Here is an 18,947-nt window from a genome sequence, read left to right as displayed (position 1 = left end):
AAACACCACTTCCCGGGCTACGTCAACTATGACTGCCGACCCTCGCCCATCTGCTCGTAGGTGTCCGTTTGATCCGATTGCTGTCCTTTCAGTGGGCCTAAGCATTCGTGATAGCCAAAGTGCAGGTTTAGCAATGTCTGCATTGCCCCAGCGAACCTTGGGCCCTGGCCTTGCGCCAAGCATCGCGGAACAGAACAGCCAGTGCCCAGAAACAAGTGTAAATCTTGGAGGGGCAGGGGCGGTGGGGTCTGCGCGGAGCGCTGATGTGTGTGGGTGATGCTCCTGTCAGTCTTCGGACAAGGAGCAGTCGAACGAATCCGCAGTTTGTAGGAGGGTCGACACATCTTGCCGGTGGGCGTGACCGGGAAGTGTTCGGTCAATGTGGAAATCGAAGCGGACTGGACTCTACACACTGGAATTCCTTAACCATTCACCCGAGAACTAAGTAGCTGTCGTCAAAGTTGCCTTCCTCCTCGACAACCCAGTTTTTCTCAGCTCGAAGACCAAACGCACTCATGTCAGGCCATAACCACCTTTGAGGCAAAAAGACAAGAAGCCAAGGCAAGGGGACTGTTCCCTTGCCCGTGCATTTTTTTTTTCGCTGCCGCATCCAGACGGAATACACACCTCACACACACCCACACACCCACACACACTGGTCGGACAGTGCATCCGTATCGGTTCGCCTCCTCCCATGACAACGAGTCGCCATGTCATCCCCATACCTCACCTATGAAAACCCGTCATGAGAACAAACTGCCGTCGATCAAGACAAGCAGGTATGCCAGGCGGCACAGGCCGTAATAGGCTGCTCGTCTTGGACCGCGAAGTGCATTCTACCTGGTTCCCCAGGAACAGGACTAGCGTTGTCCACACTGAGGGGAGGAGGGACATGTAGAGTACGAGTGAATGGGTACAGGCAGGAGCCGTCCGATCTGAAGGGCCCATAAGGTACCGCTGCCCGTCACGATCTGAGATCCATTCCGCGCCGGCGAGAGGCCCGCCGGACAATCTAGGTTGCCGCACAGAGTCTTGTCTCACGCGAATCACCTGTATAAGGGGTATAATAAGCTGGACGCGAAGACGGAGTGAGGGGGGGGGACTCGATACAGAGTCTGAAGAAACGGTCGACAGCACACCCCTACAGCCCAGCCCGGCGCATACGCCCCCTTCCCCCTTGGGGCTCGCTCACGAACAGGGAAGAAATGGGCTGATTAACTGCGACATATGCATCTCCGAGACCCTAGACCATGCTTTCTGATTGAGCAAACGAGAATAATGCCCACGTAAGATAGCCGGTGCAAAGAAGAGAGGAGAGGAACGCAACAACTACTGCAGAGAGGTGAGGGGAGAGGCGGACACGGAGCCAATACGCTCAGTTCTCATCTCTCGTGTAGTCATGGATGCCCCTGCTAGGGCCGACCCGACAGTCTGGTTCGCGCTAAATTAGCGTTGAAACCAGTGGAGCACACGCTCATGCGTGGCTATCATTGGATCGCCTCGAAGCCTTTTTGTCAAGGCGATGGGGGTCGTGGTGAGCCTGAGGCCACTGAACCACACCCCCCTCCCACACGTCGTGGGCTTTGCTCTTACTCACTCCACCCCTCCCCATTTCTTGACGCACACCTTACTGGTCAGAGACCGATCCCAGTATTCGGAGTTAGCGCGCGTCTGTTCACTCGGACGTGAAGTTTAAGCGGTGCCAACCACTCACGGTGCACCTGTCAACTCCAGAACAGAGCGTTCTCACTTCCAACAAGCCGCCAACCTTTCGTCACCAACAGAAAACTGCCAACAGAACACGCCTTTGTCGAGTTTTAACCGCGATATTTCACGCCCACCCACCCTGCCAGAGCTCACACGCCGCGCTTGAGCTCCCGCAGCATTCCACACCACCCGGCTTGCTGCAGAAATGCCCCCCCCCCCAAACTTTGTTGCTCCTGGTCGCCGCCTTCCTCGATCCCATCTTCCCAGGTGCGGGTACCTAGCCATGACGCATCCTTGACGAGCCAAGTCTCAGCTGATGCTACGCTTGCTTCGAGGGCGGACGAGTCGATACCGTCCCGTCCTTGCGTGCCGGCCCTTCCTCATGGCTTTCAAACCGATTGTACCTTGCAGATCATCCTTTCTATGGATAGGTACCGGCACAGAGGGCTGAGTTGTGGTCTGAGCCTTCGCATTCTAAGCCTTGAGTCTGTGCCACAGCATGAACTCCGTTTTGTGCCGCTTTAGCCTTGCTGTGCCCCTCTCGCCAACTACTCACAGCCGTCCAATTCTGCCGGCCGGCTGTTGAGGCGACCGGGTGATGCAAATCAGGAAGCGACATCAGAAAGACGACGACCTGGCCGCAAAACTCGGGCTCGGCCGTCTCACGAGGCCCGAGACTCTCCATTCATGGTCACGTCTAGGGTCGTCAACCTGACCTCAAAAACTTTACCGACCAGAAACAGCCTGATAAGGAAACGGCCGCAGCCCCGATCTCTAATATTCTGCACTCTTAGCGCCCAGGTCGCATATTCTGTCGCCGCCATTGGCCATCACCACCTCATCACGCTGCTGGTCGCGTCTGTCACCAGTTCCAGGCGCGGTTGCTGGCCTTTACTATTACACTCTTGGACAACCTCAAGCCAACATTGCCTCAAAATCGCTTGAGGTGCCGCCTCATGTAGCATTGGAAACTTTCATGCACATTGGGCGCTTCCAGTCTGTCGGGTCTCAATCACACAACTCTCTCCCGGCGGAGGTCTTACTGGAGGTGCCATGACAAAAGTATCCACATCACAGCGTCTTCTGTTGGACTCTGATTGTGCAGCTCGTCGTTAGACTCTGACTACCGGGAAATAGCCCAACAGCTTCCGGCGGCAAAGTCGCGTCAAAGAAGCCGATCAGCAACCATGTCCACATCTATTAGCCGGGCGTAAACGTCCAGATGCGACGCTCTCTGCTGTCTGCCAGCTAATGACATGGAGTCGAACCCCTGAGCGAATGACAACCTTCGTCCTAGGTAGCGAAGCACGCTCAGACTGACGGCGATTGTGCCGCAAGCCTTGTTTGTTTTCTGTCCGAGATTTCCAGTGGGCAATGGACCGATGACGCTTGCCCTCGCTGCCCCGTGCAACCCTGAGACTCCACCACCCTTTGCAATCAATGAAGTCTAACGGCCCCTGAACGTGGACTGGCCGGTCACCCCTAAGGCATGGAGAGGGTAGTTCGGGGGTACAATAAGATACAATTTGAGACGGCCTTCACACCCACCATGGCTTCTCCTGGCCTCATGCGGGTGGCGCATGCTCCACGTCTCGGCCTTTGGGGGGCCATTCGGCTTCAGGGATGTACTCCTTCCGACTAGAGGCATGTAGGACGAGATATTACACACGATCCTTGGCCTTTGATAACTTTCTCATGCTGAAGAACTGCTCAATCGAGGCAATCGAGGCAACATTTTTCTTGGGAAAAGGCACAGCGGTGACAGCCGACGGTCGGACGGCTAGACGGGCTTACCCTCCCATCCCTCCAACTGACCCTTTGGAATCGGTTGTGACAAGAACTGGCGAGTGATTTTGAGGCACACAGATACTTTCAGGAGACAACACCTTTTCCTGGACTCTGCTCCTCCCCGACCAATAAAGCTGCACTCAGCGAAACAAACCATCCATCTTCACTGGTGGTGGCCCCCGTTGAGCTGCTGTCATCAACCCTGACACCCACGAATCATGGGCGGCACATCCATTCTGCACCGTGACGAGTCTCTGCAACTGTCATGGATGACCATTCTTCGAGTCCTTGCCGTGAAGGAGAGGGGGTGAGAATACCCAACGCCGTGGCAGTTCCGTGTGGAAGAAGCTGCCACGACGGGCCTAGTCTGAGTGGACAAAGGCAGGCGTCAAACCCCTCGCCGATTGCGCCCGTAAGAACGTTTTTTCCCCTCCATGTCTCATCTGGAATAGCGGGAAAAACAGGTCCCGCAGGAGAGAAAGGATTTCTTCCTTCCCCCTTCCGAAGCCAAGCTTTGTGGTCGCGTTGAAGTCGAATCGGACAACCGTCTAAGGAGATCCGCAAAAAGGGCGCCACCACCACACTATCTAGCTCATCCGCGGATGATGGAGTACCTCTACTATGGTTCCAGGCCAAAGTTTTTTACCCCTGTCAGGTATCTTGTGGCTTGTAAGCAGGCAGATCTAAGCACTGGTACTTCGCACACTTAGGTGACTGTCCAGCCAGTTGGGTTGTGATTCCTCGCTGGCTGTGGGGTCAAAGCCAAGAACTACCTGTTGTGGGTAAAAGACTTACCCATCACACCATAGTAAGGAGGGGAAGTCAGAGAAATCCTTCGGCACTTTGAGCCTAGCCCCCAAATGCTATGTCCTTTGTTGAGCTCCTGTTCTCACTCAAGCCATGGACGGGAGAGGCGCAGCCAACGGCCGTAACGATATCCAAGCGTTTCAAAAGCCGCCGTTGGTGTGCGCGTGAGCCCTCGCTAGGCCTTTGTGGAGATAATCAGCACTTCAATCTGGACGAAGAAGATCTGCTGATTGCTACTGGGGAAGCCGTTCGCTGATTGAATATGATGGGCACGGGCAGTGTTGACGAACCGGATCTCTTGTCTGGTCCACTCCCAACTGGCGACTTTGTCGGGGGGCTATCTCCGCCGCACGAAGATGTCCAGAGTCGTTGTTCAGATTGATTTCCTGGGATAATGATGACATTTCGAGAGAATAATGCCTCGCAAGGCGTTCTTTTTTGATTGCATTCCCTGTATTATATCTCACTCATCACGTTGTGACTGGCCCTCGACGTGGGAGGCCGCAACTGAGGCCCGAAAACGCGGCCAAGTGCCTGCAAAGCCCCGCGCCCGCTTCCACGGCGATTCCGGATGTTGAACGAAATGGCTTCGTACGCTGTTCTGAACTCCGGAAAGTTTCCTCTGCGTGATTCGGCAAATCGCGCTTAATGCTGACGACCGTAGTATCTATCGCGGAGAACCATTGACTCGGCTAACTGGTCATGCCTCGAGGAGCTCGGCTCGTTGCTGCTGTGCCCTCTTTTGCACACCCCAATCTTTCGACCGCAGCTCCGAAGCTGACTTTTCACATGACACAGCAAGTCCGTTCTTGTTCTGCGAACTCTTCCGCAGTTCCAAAGATACCTGAAGCTGCGGATGCGCCATTGCAACTCCGCGATGCGCCGCCTATTTTGAGCCCATCTGCAGGAACGAGGCACACAAACAGCGCTCCGTCCTGCTAACCTCTCTGTGTATTACAGCCCTCCATGTTTCCTTGATGCAAGCAGCTCGAGTGGCGGAGTGACGGATCCATGTTTGAGGCTGTGAAGCTCTGCAAGGAACGAACAACCAAATAGCCAACCAACCAACCGACTGACGAATGGCCCCCAACAGCCGAACACCACGCGAAGAGAAAAGAAGCGACACTTCGTCTCCCAACCAACAGCAGATGACCGAAGCGAGTGTCCCGTACCCACAAGCATCCAACAAGCGCAACAATCCACACGAGCAACTCTGCTCCTCCCTCGACGTCGCTTCTGCGTCCACTCAGCCCCCTCCTCCACGATCGAGAATAGCAAAAAAAGGAATGCACAATCTAAGGTTGCTCCCGGCCGCCACCTCCCGCTTGCTACGGCGGTGCAGGGCACCAAGCTCTTATCGGAGTTCGTCAAGGTCAAACCTGTTGGATGACTATCATCTTGCTCCGCCCCTAGCATCCCTCCGGCCCCCGCGATGACTCAAGCCCCGATCTCGTCCTCGAATTCGAACGGTACCCATGGAACCGAACAGACGATGGGAGTCGAACAGACGTCCTCTGCGCCGCCGAGGACATTCTTCATCTGTCCCCACTGCTCCTTACCCCGGGAGCAGCTGAGGAAGTGGACGAAGGTGTGTCTGCACACTGAATCCCAATCCCCAAATACGGCTTCCATTGGGTAGACAGAAATCTACCTCGCCCGCGGGATAAAGGCAGAGAACGCCTCGCCCAGACCCAGCAACTTGCCACCAGACCGCGCTGCCGTTTCTCCACGATGAAGCAAGCGACGACCAGATTCGCCCGGTCGAGATACTTCTTGGCCACGTACAGATACAAACTCGCCAGGAAAACTAGCCATACGCTTGGGTTGTTGATCCAGACCCCAGTCTGTCACTGCCTCTTGCAGTCTCCGGAGGAGAAGAAGGAGTTAAACACATCTTGGCACACATAAACAAGTCGAACCTATACCGTGGCAGTCCCGCCCACTGAGCCGCTACAGAAGCGGCTCGCGGCTATCTAGCATATGGGAACGGAACCCGGGGGAGTTGCTGTATAACCTCAGCCTCTTGTCCCCACGATGCGTCGCGGATATGGGAGTCGCAGATGGGGAGGACAGGGGGCTAGGTGTCGCATTTTCCAATTCGCGCCATCGCTCGCCGGTTGATGCTACCCCCGTGCTACGTGGACGTCAAGCGGTCTCGGTCGCGGGAGTTTCATCACCACCTGCGCGGCCGTTGTCCCAAGTCGGACACTCCTCCGAGGCAGGAGACAAGACTGCATTCGACCTCTCCGTGGTGAATTCCCTACGTGCGCGAAAGCCGTGCCCGTTTGATGTCTCTCCTGCACGCCTCCGCTGCAGGGCCCGTTATTCGGAGGGAGAGGGGGGGGGGCTTACGGCCGGAGTCGCACTCGGCTGCCCGGCTCGAGGACATTCCGGACCATCCAATATTTCTCCGCCGCGACGTCGAGATCCCCGAAAAGTTCCCTATCAGGAACGTTGGGCCGTCGGGACTTACATAGCGGCATATCATTTCCACCTTCTGTTTCGTCAGATATGTCTCGGAACGTTGACATCCAGAAACGCCATCACACGCGCTGCAGAAGCATGGACAAGTCACCGGACATCGTCACTGTTTGCCAAGGCCAAGAGATAGCACGGTCAAAGTGTCGTCGAATTAGATTTTGTGAATTTAAAACAACGCTCCAGCTAACTATGGCGCCTTCGAGACTGTGTATACTTGTGTACCATATGGACCTGCACCCGCTATTGCCAATGCTTGGATGATCCCGCAAACAGAAACAGAGAAGCCTCCCGAGAATGAAATAAAAATAAAAACGTACGATACGACCGCCTAAACCGAAGTTACGACCCAATGTCGATTCGTCATGTCGTGGAGTTCGTTGTCGAATATACACGTGATTATACCGTCATGAATAGACCGTCCTAAGAAGCCAGTGTGAAGGAACAAAGCAGGAAAAAAATAGTATACGAACGAGAATCGCTTCGTGGGGAGCTTCCATTTCGGGATACCAATGACAATAGCAGGTGTAAACTCGACAGAAACATCTTGTCCTCTCGCTGGCGCGAGAAGTATGTTCGGGTGACACGATATCCGCAACAAGAAAATATCGTTCACCAAGGGGTACGGGAGGATCGCCTAGAGCTGCAAACCTAGTCACTCATCCCCGGACCCCAACGGGGGCCAACGCAACGTCTGCCGAGGGGCGTTCACTCACCCCTTTCTGACAGTATGCAAGTCAGACTGCCCGCCGCCTTTCCGCAGTTCTGAAACTCGCCCCCGATATGCAGGCGTTCTTCTCTCATTTGACCCTCTCCGGGAAGAGTCGCTACTCTAACAGACTGCCTCGCGTCAGGGCAAGTCCTATGCGCCCTCTAGAGGCTGCACAAAGTTGTAGTTGAAGTCTAGGAGGCCATCCAACATCCAGTGCTGCGGGTCGAAGAAGTCGTAATTGGTCTCGCCATAATTGATGCCGCTCAGCATGCTGTTGCTGGGTGCTTGGCTGCCGATCCCGCCAGAATGGCTTGGGGTAAGGGCTCCGTTGGTGGTGAGCAAGCTGTTCGCTTGTAATCCTTGGGTGGCCGGCATAAGTGTGCTGTCCAAATGGGTTGACGACGCTGAGGACTCGTTCGCTGAGTCTGGATTAGTAGGTTGTTTCATGGCTATTTGGGATGGCACGTAAGTCAGTCATCACAGTCACACCGAAGAGAGACGTGGATGCAATGGCTAGAGCACGGGAAGGGGAAATGGAGAAGGAGTGTATAATTACCATCAATCGAGCCTCTGCCTTGGGCCTGATACTCTTCTCTCCATCGCCAGACAGAGTCGAACACGAGACTCATGCTGTGACGACAGCGCACCTTCAGCTGCAACGAGTCGTCAATGTGCAGTGGAGAGTCGTCGTTATCGAAAGATGCCGTGCTGTTATTGTCGAGCCGGGCACCGTTCCACATTTGCACCATCAACTCGGCCAAGCGCCACTGGAGGTCGTTGTTTACAACGCTTGTCGCGCGAATAGCATTGATCGTCTGATGGAAGAGGTTGCGGCCACGATCAAAGTCGATCGTTTTTGCAAAAAATGACCGCATGAGTTTGAGCAGAGCAAACCCTGCCGCAATCAACATCTGTTGGATATAGTTTGTCGCATATAGCAGGATCTGCCCGGGTGAGTTCTGTCCGGGTGATGTGACCTTGTCGACCTCGAGAATATTATCCAGAAAACTCGTCGTGGCTCTCCAGAGCCCCATTAGATCGTCAATATAGCCAGGTGTTGTGCTCGAATCAAAGAAGCCAGCCAAGCGTAAGTGAAGGGCGGCGGCTCGCATATGGAGGTTGACGATTGGCCCTAAGTGTTGTGAGAGGATGGCCGCCTGAAGTTCGTTGAAATCCTTCCGGTACACCCGCATCAACATGGCTCGATGCTCATCCCCAGCGACTCCTCGAGGATCACTGGCATTGCTGTACATCTCCTTGGAGACCTTATCGCAGAACCGTTCGATTTGAAGCCTGGCCTCCAATTCAGGGGTCAAACGAAAAGGGCCGTCCTCGCCCCGACGAACTGCCAGAGTCCAATCGTAGAGGGTCGAGGCCGGTTGACCATAGCCAGTACCGATGGTTTGAGCGACAATGTTGCAGACAGCCCAAGTTGTTACCCGATCATGCAGTTGCTCTTTGTTAAGATCAACGGATACCCTGGAAAAGTCTTGGCTGTGGTTAGGCCTGTGAAGACCAATGCCTGTCGCAACCTTCATCATGACACCACACAGAATGTGCGTTGGATCAGCACTTGTCGTGCTGGTCGGCAGAGGCCATGTGCACAGCAGACACAGAGCCTTGACAACGAAGTAGCTGCTGGGAACATCTCCAATGGTTGACCATAACAACCTTGTCAAAGGCCCTGATATTGAGGTCAACAGCGTAGGGTCTGCGCTGTATCGACGAGCAGCAACCGAGATGATGGACCAAAAGAGCAGAGCGTGTTGTTGAAAGTACTGGTCGGGTGTCTGCTGGGGGTTGAGGAATGGGAGGAAAGGATGATAGTATGCGAAGAACTCGTTGAACAGCTGGTTCACTGACTCTTCGGTCAGACGAACATTCTCCAGCTCGTGTGTGTAGCGCGGCAGACTGTACGACCCGCCCCTCTTGAGATGCAGCAACGAGGATACAGCCTCATCAGAGCCCATGAGAGAGGGGTTGCGGGTATGGGTATACACGCTCGTTGCGATTGGAGATTGTAGGTCGTGATCATCGTCCTCGACGGTATAGCCCTGGTTTTGGGCGCGTGCAATATTGCGACGTAACCTATCGATCTCCTTCTCCATCTCGGCGTGCTTCGAGCGCTTGCCAATGCGCTTAAAGTTTGACTCAATCTTGCATTCGAGCTTGAGACGATTGCACCGGGAACAACTCTGAAAGGGCTCTTGGACAACATCGCATCGCAGCTGTTCCAATTGAGGTATTGTTAGTTGAGTACCTCTTGCAATGGCTGTGGTTCGCCGTGTGACTCACTTTCTGTTGTCGGCACTCGTTGCAAGCGCGTTTCACGCCGGGCTGGCGTTTCTTAGAATCTTGATCGCCATTCTCGTCGTCGTGACCTACATTGCTGCCCGGGCTACTATCCAAGGCCATGCTGCTGTGCTTCCTCTTGGGAGGTCCGTTGGGAGCATGGCGGGCGTTCGTGGGACTTGCGGGCGAGACGGGCGTGGCCCCGCCGGCAGATACGATTGCCAGACCGTCCATGCAGGGCACGGCGGACGGTCAGTCGGGGTGAGACAAGACGATACGCAGCAGAGGCGGGTTCGGGGACCCCCTCCCGGGCCGGGCGCGGCGTGAGGCGCGAACGGAGCTCGCAGGAAAGACTCGGCAATCGGAGATGTTTGTGACGGTGAGCCAAACTCACTGGGGCGGCGGTCCGGTGTCGCGACGTGTGTGTTGGAATTGTTGATGTGAGGTGGGAGCTGGTGTGGCCGAATGCGGAGGGCGGGGAAGTTTGCTTTCTGATTTTGACCTGAAGAGCGAGGCAAGATTTGCTGTGGACAAGAGACCTCTTTGCGCTTGCCCAGCCGTTGGACTTTTTTGATGGGGGGCGCCGCGGGGGAAATGGCTGGACTTCGTCATCCCATTGGCTCAGCTGGCCTGTATCTCCCCGCTTTCATCTTCTGCAGCGGGCGGGGTTAGCACGATGTTCACACATGTCAGCTGCCGAACAGGGAAAGGCTTATCAACCATTCTAACCAGACTCTCACCGGTTTCTCTGCCCAGTGGTAGCTACTGTCAAAAGAAAGCACAGACTCGTGGGATGAGCCCCTGCACTCAGTATCGAGATAGCAGACCCGATTGAAAGAGTTGGTTAAATTGGGGATTGACAAGTTGTTGATCCGATATCGTTCTTGTTTCGTTTCATACCCACACGCCTTGCTTTGCATCTGGGCAATAGTTCCCACGCGCCCGCTGCTCCTGTCATGTTGCCAAGGGCGAACGCTCCAGTAATGACAAGTCCAAAATCCCAAAGTGGACATTATAGGTTAAAATTGGATCAGTCAGCAGGTGAGCGCCAGTTGAAGTGGCCCGTTGTTGGCGGAAAGGCGTGGGCCTGTGACTAATCACAAGCGGGGGTCCTCGGCAGCTCGCAACTCGCAGGTCCAATTGATGCGACTCTTTCCTTTGCCATGACAGCAACTCAGGACTGACCTGTTCGCATATCTGGTTAGACGAACGCTTTTTTCTCAAGACTTGCCCAGAAACTTGACTCGTAGCATCCCGAAAGCCCCAGGTTTCGCCCTTGCGCCTGCTGGCCTGTCAGATATTGCATTTAGCCAACCCATCTTCAGCACTCACGTTACTCTACGATCTTGGCCATGCCGAAAACAGAGGCAAAAGAGACTTCGAAGCTGCCGGTGAAGGTCGAACTCGCATTGCCGCCTCTCTATCGGGGCAATGGTTCCTACACCGAAAACCCCAAAGGAGTTCGTGACGTCCAATTTGCTATGCCGGGATCGCTACCCAAGCCAGGTGAGACATTGTGTCTCAGTCGCGGCACGCAGTTCGAAACTGACTGTCGTCGTAGTCGAAGTACTTCAAGTAGACTCGACAGCTGTGCCCCAGCCATTTGTTGATCCGGCTGTCTTCAAGAAATGGAGCGGCAAGTCATGACGACAATGAGAGCCAAAACTGGTTGAAGATCTCGGAGATTGCCACGTAGTCAATGCGAGATGGCCTCCTAACACTATGGCCGTTCAGAAATGAGAGGATAGAGCCATTTTAGATATCTCACGACGGTTGAAAGGCCTGTTCATACCCTTTCTCGTGGATAAGACAGCCGCCAAGGCAACACGCCCGGTGGTCAAGCTTGGTGCACTCTACTCCAACAAGCACAGAGTCCGAGTGTTCTCCGGTAACTGTCATCGGCGTTTAGTTTGGTACCCCAGGATCCGTCCCCGCGGTTCAACGCCATCCGCTTTGGAGATTAAAGCTTCGGCCGCCACCTACCCGGCACCTTCGGCCCAAGTCTTGCTTTGACAAGGTCCACTATCCAACGAATACCCAACGGATACTAAGCATTCGGGGTTTACGCAGGGCTAAATCCTCGGGTTCGGAGTTGCAGCATGCCCACACCCGGCTAATTCGGGAACGCATAGATCCCCCTACGTTATTCGTCTTAACGTCATCCTCGGTCAATGATAGAACGGACGAGGATGACTGCACCACTAGCTGAAAGTAAATAGAGGTTCTAATTGCTCATTCAGCCGTTAGACCTCGGCCTCGAATTGTCGAAGTATGATTCGTGAACCGACCGTCAGCACAATGGGGCGTCAGCAGGCCGGCGATGCTACTTTACTAGGTGAAAAGAGGTACCCATCCCGTATCCCTGCCTGGAACCACAGCTGTCTTATTCTTGCCAGGGTTAGTTGCGCAGAACAATCCACTTGTTCTACCAAATTTCAAAGCAGTTGGTGACAATGTCCTTGAGCCATTGGGAAGTAGGCAGCTACTTTGTACCTGGGCGTCTCAGAGTTTCTCCCCGTGCCCACTTTCTGCGTGCGGGGTTCCGTGCACTAAGAAAATGGCGTTGACCATCGGCATATCGCAAAGGCAAGGGTCTGGAGTTAGCAAGTGTCCCATGTCAATCGGTAGCTACCACATTGTCTACTGCAAGACTATAAGAATCCAATTGTCAGCTGAATTCAGCTACTCTCAGCTTTCTCTGGCTGCAACACGCTCCTTCGATACTACAACTTTGTTTTCTCTTCGTGATACCCCTGACTGAGAAGCTTAACTCGTCTCCGCATCACACCTAGCCATGTCGACTCAAATCAACGGTACCTCGTCAGGCGGGGACTACACCGTTCCATTCTTCATTGACGGTGAAAAGGTCGTTCCTGAAAAGACATTCGACGTCGTGTCGCCCGCCACCGGAAAGGCTGTTCACAAATGTGGCAGCGCAACTGAAAAGGATGCCCTTGCGGCAGTCGACTCTGCTGCCAAAGCATTTAAGAGCTGGAAGAAGACGACGTTGATTCAGCGTCGAGACATCTTTCTGAAGGCTGCCGCCATTATGGAGAGTCGCAAGGAGGAGCTGGCTCGCATCATGTCTGAAGAAACCGGCGCGGCTGCTGGGTGGTCCGAATTTATCCTGGGCCTGGGCATTGGCTGTGTCAAGGACGTTGGCGGACGCCTTGTTACCGTGGAGGGTTCCGTCCCGGCAACAAACGACCCGAACCTCAGTGCCATCGTTTTGAAGGAGCCTTATGGAGTCGTTCTTGCGATTGCGCCCTGGTCAGTAGATTACGCCAGATGCCATCGACGTGAGAGCTAACTTAGTTGCAGGAACGCCCCTTTCATACTGGGAGCAAGATCAATTGCATTTCCCATCGCAGCTGGCAATACAGCCATTCTCAAGGCCTCGGAGTTTTCTCCGCGAACGCTTGTGGAGATGGTATCTTGCTTCCATGAGGCTGGCCTGCCCAAAGGTGTGCTGAACGTGATTGTTCACGAGCCTGCCAACGCCGCCGCAATCACAACATCTCTGATCGCCCACCCTGAAGTCAAGAAGATCAACTTCACCGGCAGCACCGTCGTCGGGCGCATCATCGCCAAGCAGGCAGGCGAGCACCTGAAACCCGTGTTGCTTGAACTGGGAGGCAAGGCTCCGGCCATTGTATGGGAGGACGCCAACCTCGACCTGGCCGCGGATCAATGCGCAGTCGGCTCTTTCCTCCACGGAGGTCAGATTTGCATGAGCACAGAGCGAATCATCGTTCACAAGAAGGTCAGCGAGGAGTTCCAGGCTAAGCTGTCTGCCTCGATTGAGAAGATCTTTCCAACAAAATCCGATGCGCCCGTTCTCATCAACGCAGTCGCTGTTGAAAAGAACAAGAAACTCATCAAGGATGCGGTTGGCAAGGGCGCCGCCGTCGTCGCGGGCAATGTCGATGCTGAGGAAACGTCCAAGACCAGGTTGCGGCCGATTGTCATCAAGAACGTCAGCACAGACATGGACATCTACAAGACCGAGTCTTTCGGTCCGTCCGTTTCGCTCTTCGAGGTCGAGACCGAGGAGGAAGCGCTGAAGATTGCCAACGACACCGAGTATGGTCTGACGTCTGCTGTCTTTACGGAGGATCTGCGTACAGGTCTGCGATTCGCCAAGGAGATCGAATCAGGAGCCGTCCACATCAATAACATGACTGTTCACGATGAGAGTGGATTGCCCCATGGCGGTGTCAAATCGAGCGGCTTTGGAAGGTTCAACTCGACGGGCTTGGAGGAATGGGTGAGAACGAAGACGATTACTTACAGAAACTGAATTTTCTTGCTACCATGGTTAGATACCTAGGCTAAATAAAACTGGCTGTTTCGTCCCTGGTCTCGATACATTCCCAGGCTTGGTGCTGTGCGACCTCATGTTTCTCATATTCCTACCTCTCACAATTCGTAGCATGAGTTTGTTCAAGACCGTTAGGAAAACCAGTACTGATCCTTGTGAATCGCTTCATCGCAATCCAAACTCCACCCAAGACTGGTACCCAAATTCGCCTGGTCCACTTGCTCACTCCGATTTCAGGCACTTCACGCTTCATCGCCAACACCAGGGGAAGTCAACTTAGCGCATAAATGTGAGGACTTGGCTCAGCACAAACCCGCCAATTAGATCGAGCACTTGAGTTGGTGGGTGCTCGGCTCTTGCGAGATGACCTGATTGAATAGTTGGCATCTGCAAGGGAGATACTTAACACACCAACCTAATGCTAGGATTGCCATCCCCATTGTTGTCACTGACAGTGAGGGGAACCTTCTTCCGATGGAGAAGCTCAGAATGCATTTTGGACATCTGTTAGTGAAAAGAACTGCGGGAGCTCGACCTGTGAGCAACCCTTAAGCACAGCGGTCTGGAACCAAATTTGCGCTCATCTGCTCCTAACTCCCCGCTCTAGACACAATCCCTATATTGTGTAGGAGATACTAAGTCCCTATCTCCCCGGAAGGCTCAGTTGATAACGGGAACGGATTTGATTGAAACCGAATTTATACATTCGGATTACAAGACGGCACAGAAGTTCTCGTCCATAACCTAGGCTCGAATGCGTCGATTGTATTGGTGAGAATGGTCGAAATTCAGCGTTCACGGTTGGCGAACTGAAAAGAGGCGCAAAGTCCGTGCAGACCCTGTAGACAGAAATGGCGCTAGACTCTTTCGTCTGTGAGCTCTCAAGACCCTGGCATCACAAATTCGAGTTCCCTCTCGAGACCTTCAGGTCGAATGACATGACGTCCAATTGCCAACAATCTGCGCCATGCTTCCCGCACGGGCTGTCCGAACAGCTTCACGCGCGCTACCGAGCCTCCGAGGCCCATCTTTGAGGCCGCAATACCTTCCGAGACAATGGTACTCCGACAAGAAACCGGCCGCCGCGCCGGCCACGCCTTCCACCGTCGAAGATGACCTGCCCGACCACCGGAAGCTGGGCATTCAGCAGGAGCTCTTCACCACCTCCGTCTACAGCCCCGGCTCGCCGATATTCCTTCCGAACGGCACGCGGGTCTTCAACCGCCTGGTGGACTTCCTGCGGCGGCAGTATGTCCACTACGGCTTCGACGAGGTCATCACGCCAAACATCTACAAAAAGTCGCTGTGGGAGGTGTCGGGCCACCTGCAAAACTATGCCGACGATATGTACACCGTCACCAGTCGCGCGCGCGCGCCCGAGGAGAAAGCAGCAAGCTGCTGCGGTGCTGATGGCAGGGACCCGCCGCGCGAGGGCAGCGGCGAGGCGGCCCGGACGGCTGAGGGCGAGGACGACGACTACGGCCTCAAGCCCATGAACTGCCCGGGTCACTGCCTCATCTTCGCATCCAAGAATAGGAGCTACCGCGACCTCCCCATCCGATACGCCGACTTCAGCCCACTGCACCGCAACGAGATCTCGGGCGCGCTCAGCGGCTTGACGCGCGTGCGCCGCTTCCATCAAGACGACGGTCACATCTTTTGCCGGCCGATCCAGATCCGCGAGGAGGTGTTCAAGACGCTCGACTTCATGAAGACGGTTTACGGTGCGCTGGGACTGGATTACTTCGATTTCGCGCTGTCGACGCGGCCGGCGGACCATTACATTGGCACAGATAGCGAGTGGGAGCGGGCGGAGGGGCAGCTGCGCGATGCGCTGGAGCAGGCCGGGCTGAAGTATACCATTAAGGAAGGGGACGGCGCTTTCTACGGTCCCAAGATCGATGTTATGCTCCACGACTCTCACGGGAAGTCGCACCAGGCTGGCACAATCCAGCTTGACTTCCAGCTTCCGCAGAGATTCAACCTCGAGTACCAAGCGCCGGCGCCCAAGTTGGAGGCTCAGGGATTGCCGTTGGAGCAGGCAGACCCAGCTGAGCTCGAGGCTTACGGGCCAGTCACACCCGTCATGGTCCACCGTGCCATCTTGGGCTCAGTTGAGCGTCTGATGGCGCTGCTGATTGAGGAGTACAAGGGCAAATGGCCCTTCTGGCTGAACCCCCGTCAATGTGCTATTCTGACGCTGAACGACACGGAGCCCGTGGTCCAGTGGGCGTCCGACATCAAGGATGTTCTGACGGGACACGACCGCGTGAGGGATTCCAACAACCCGAGACAACCCCGTCCGACGGGTTTCGCGGTTGAGGTCGACGCAAGCCCACGGCCGCTGGCGAAGAAGCTGGCGGAGGCGAGAGAGAAGGGATTCGGCGTCATCGCCGTGGTGGGGAAGCAAAATGTCCAGAACGGGACCGTGACCGTCGATGTCAGCGAGCGGCCGTCTAGCAAGGAGACCGGCGGCAAGAAGAAGGCTCGTGACGACATGTCGCCCGTGGATTTGCGCGAGAAGATGCAGGAAATGGTGGCGACGTACCAATAGAAAACACGCGCCGTGTATAACAAAATGTAGAACTGTACACTACTTCCACAACAACGCCTGTTGAGCGTTATGTATTAAAGCTATGATGTGAATAGACCGCCATTGATCCTCCTTTGAAGCCCGCTTGACAAAACACTGCTGATTCTCAACCCATGCCCAAGGTATCTCTTCACCGGTTAACCTTAACTCCGTAATTGAACCCCAACGGAAATCACACGCAACGACCCTCGTCGACTCTTTGTCATGTCACCTGGTCCTGTTGGAGGTGCTGTTCGCCTGCTGGTGATATAGCGGCCTGGAGACAAGTATCAGTAAAAGCTCGACGCTTGTGGTTGGGCCGATTCCTCCGGCTTGGAGTACTCACCGCTTGTACTTCTCGTCGACCTCACCACCGGTGCTCTCGATGCGATCCACCAACTCCTGGCGCTGTCTGAGCTGCTCTTTCATAAATTCCACAGTCTTCTTCAGTACGAGGCCCTCGGAGCGGCCCTGGCCCTCCAGGCCGGGCACCAGCTCCGTCAGGCGATCGAAGCCCTCACGAATGGCCTGTCGTCGCTTTTGTTCTGCGGGCACGTGTTAGCCTTGTTGTGTGACGCACCCAAGGCGATGCGTGAGTCTAAAATTGCGCGTGCAGAAGCGCGACGCGTGCTGAAGCTTTTTCGTGCGCAGAAAGCTGGACGTACCAGACGCAATATGATTCTGCTTCTTCTCCGCCTCGGTAAGGCGCGGCTTCTCTTCTGGCTGCTCAGCATCTGCGGCAGCGGACGGGGAGTGTGACTTATTGGGAGAAGACATGATGCAGGCGCTATTCGCTCTCTATTGAGACATGAGAATGCTGTAAGTGAGATGGATTTATGAGCAGCAATGTCGTGGGCTGGCTCAACGTCAAGAAGAGGAGGATGTGGTGTGTTTCGCACGATCACATGCCGTTTCGCACCAAAGCGGGATGTCTCTGAGATCAGATCCTCCCTCCTCCGCACTGCGGTACTCCAAAAATACCAAGACCACCCCTGTACGGTAAGGTTCCTGCAGCACGTATGTTTCCGTCCGCAGGGCTGGCTGGCAGCTGGAATGCCAACGCTCTCTAGGGAAAGAAAGAACAGATAAGATAAAGAGTTATGGATCCGGCGGGGTTGGCACGGCCCAAGCTTTGTGACCTCATTGGCATTGTGATTTCTTATCCAGAAATTCTACGGATGCCGGCCCACAATCCGCCAAACCTCCTTTCTTTCCGATAAGTGTCCTCGATCGTATTCCCATATTATCCGCACGAACTCTCAAGACGGGGAAGTAAGCCACACGCAACTCTATTTCTGCCAATTCTCCCAAAGTCTCTCCAATTCCACCACAGGACCGCCTGCAACTTCACATACGCCAAGATGGTCGACACCAAGACTACAGCCGATCCCCACCGGAATACGTCAAGGCTACCGAGCACCTGAACCGACCACGGGCGCCATCCGCTGCGGCCGGTGGTCCCGGCCTGCGGGCACCGCTACCCCTCAACCTTCCGATCATCTCCTACCTCAAGTCCAAGCGCGTGATTCTCGCCTCCGCCTCGCCGCGGCGGCGTGCACTCCTTGGACAGGTCGGCCTTACGAACCTCGAAATCACACCCTCGACAAAACCCGAGGATCTCGACAAGTCAGCCTACGGGCCTTACGAGTACGTCTCCGAGACGGCGCGGAAAAAGTGCCTCGATGTATACGAGACGGCCCTGCAGACGCACCTTGCCTCGATCCCAGACCCCGATGTCGTTATCGCTGCCGACACCGTCATCGTAACCCGTGACGGCCGCGTGCTGGAGAAGCCGCGTAGCGAGGCTGAGCACATCAAGATGCTGCGCCACCTGAGGGACACCCGCGTGCACCGCGTGCTCACATCTGTGTGCGTCATCGCGCCGAGAGAGGACGCGCGGTCGCCAGGCTACGAGATTGGGAACCATACAGAGGAGACCAAAGTGTACTTTGCGCAGAAGTCCAATGGGCTGCCGGACGACGTGATTGATGCGTACGTCAAGACGAGAGAAGGCGCCGACAAGGCGGGCGGATACGCAGTGCAAGGCATTGGTGGGATGTTGCTCGTTGAAAAGATCGAGGGCAGCTTTGACAACGTCGTCGGCTTGCCCGTGAGGCAGACGCTGGCGCTGGCGGAGAAGGTGGTCTTCAAGCAAGGCGAGGAAGAAGTGGCTGAGGATGATGAGGAGGAGGATTTGATGTGACCTGGGGCATAGTTGAGCGGCTTGCTACATACCCGACTTCCTCGAAACGAGGAGTAACGCATTTAGA

At 55.0% G+C, this 18,947-nt stretch overlaps 5 protein-coding genes across 5 annotated transcripts; 3 read left to right on the top strand and 2 right to left on the bottom strand.

Moving 5' to 3' along the window:
• Positions 1–7,642: 7,642 nt before the first annotated feature.
• Positions 7,643–10,018, bottom strand: ColSpa_03409 (regulatory protein LEU3; the record flags this gene model as incomplete). Its single annotated transcript, XM_049269621.1, has 3 exons — positions 7,643–7,917; positions 8,049–9,687; positions 9,788–10,018. The coding sequence occupies 3 exons, from the start codon at positions 10,016–10,018 to the stop codon at positions 7,643–7,645; spliced, it is 2,145 nt and encodes a 714-aa protein (XP_049125578.1).
• Positions 10,019–12,578: 2,560 nt separating this feature from the next.
• Positions 12,579–14,084, top strand: ColSpa_03408 (salicylate hydroxylase; the record flags this gene model as incomplete). The annotated part of the gene is made up of 2 exons (XM_049269620.1): positions 12,579–13,083; positions 13,156–14,084. 2 exons carry the CDS (start codon positions 12,579–12,581, stop codon positions 14,082–14,084), a joined length of 1,434 nt encoding a protein of 477 aa, XP_049125577.1.
• Positions 14,085–15,072: 988 nt separating this feature from the next.
• ColSpa_03407 (putative threonine-rich GPI-anchored glycoprotein) lies at positions 15,073–16,659 on the top strand (the record flags this gene model as incomplete). The annotated part of the gene is made up of 1 exon (XM_049269619.1): positions 15,073–16,659. The coding sequence occupies one exon, from the start codon at positions 15,073–15,075 to the stop codon at positions 16,657–16,659; it is 1,587 nt and encodes a 528-aa protein (XP_049125576.1).
• A 360-nt stretch (positions 16,660–17,019) lies between these two features.
• On the bottom strand, positions 17,020–17,454 carry ColSpa_03406 (protein max; the record flags this gene model as incomplete). The annotated part of the gene is made up of 2 exons (XM_049269618.1): positions 17,020–17,222; positions 17,343–17,454. 2 exons carry the CDS (start codon positions 17,452–17,454, stop codon positions 17,020–17,022), a joined length of 315 nt encoding a protein of 104 aa, XP_049125575.1.
• Positions 17,455–17,777: 323 nt separating this feature from the next.
• Positions 17,778–18,880, top strand: ColSpa_03405 (maf-like protein; the record flags this gene model as incomplete). The annotated part of the gene is made up of 2 exons (XM_049269617.1): positions 17,778–17,828; positions 18,011–18,880. 2 exons carry the CDS (start codon positions 17,778–17,780, stop codon positions 18,878–18,880), a joined length of 921 nt encoding a protein of 306 aa, XP_049125574.1.
• Positions 18,881–18,947: the final 67 nt, after the last annotated feature.

This window comes from Colletotrichum spaethianum, assembly GCF_022836535.1.
Source record: "Colletotrichum spaethianum MAFF 239500 DNA, contig06, whole genome shotgun sequence".
In the NCBI taxonomy this organism is placed as follows: Eukaryota; Fungi; Ascomycota; class Sordariomycetes; order Glomerellales; family Glomerellaceae; genus Colletotrichum; species Colletotrichum spaethianum.
Note: the sequence above shows the minus strand (reverse complement) of the source record. Positions and strands in the feature narration are given on the sequence as shown.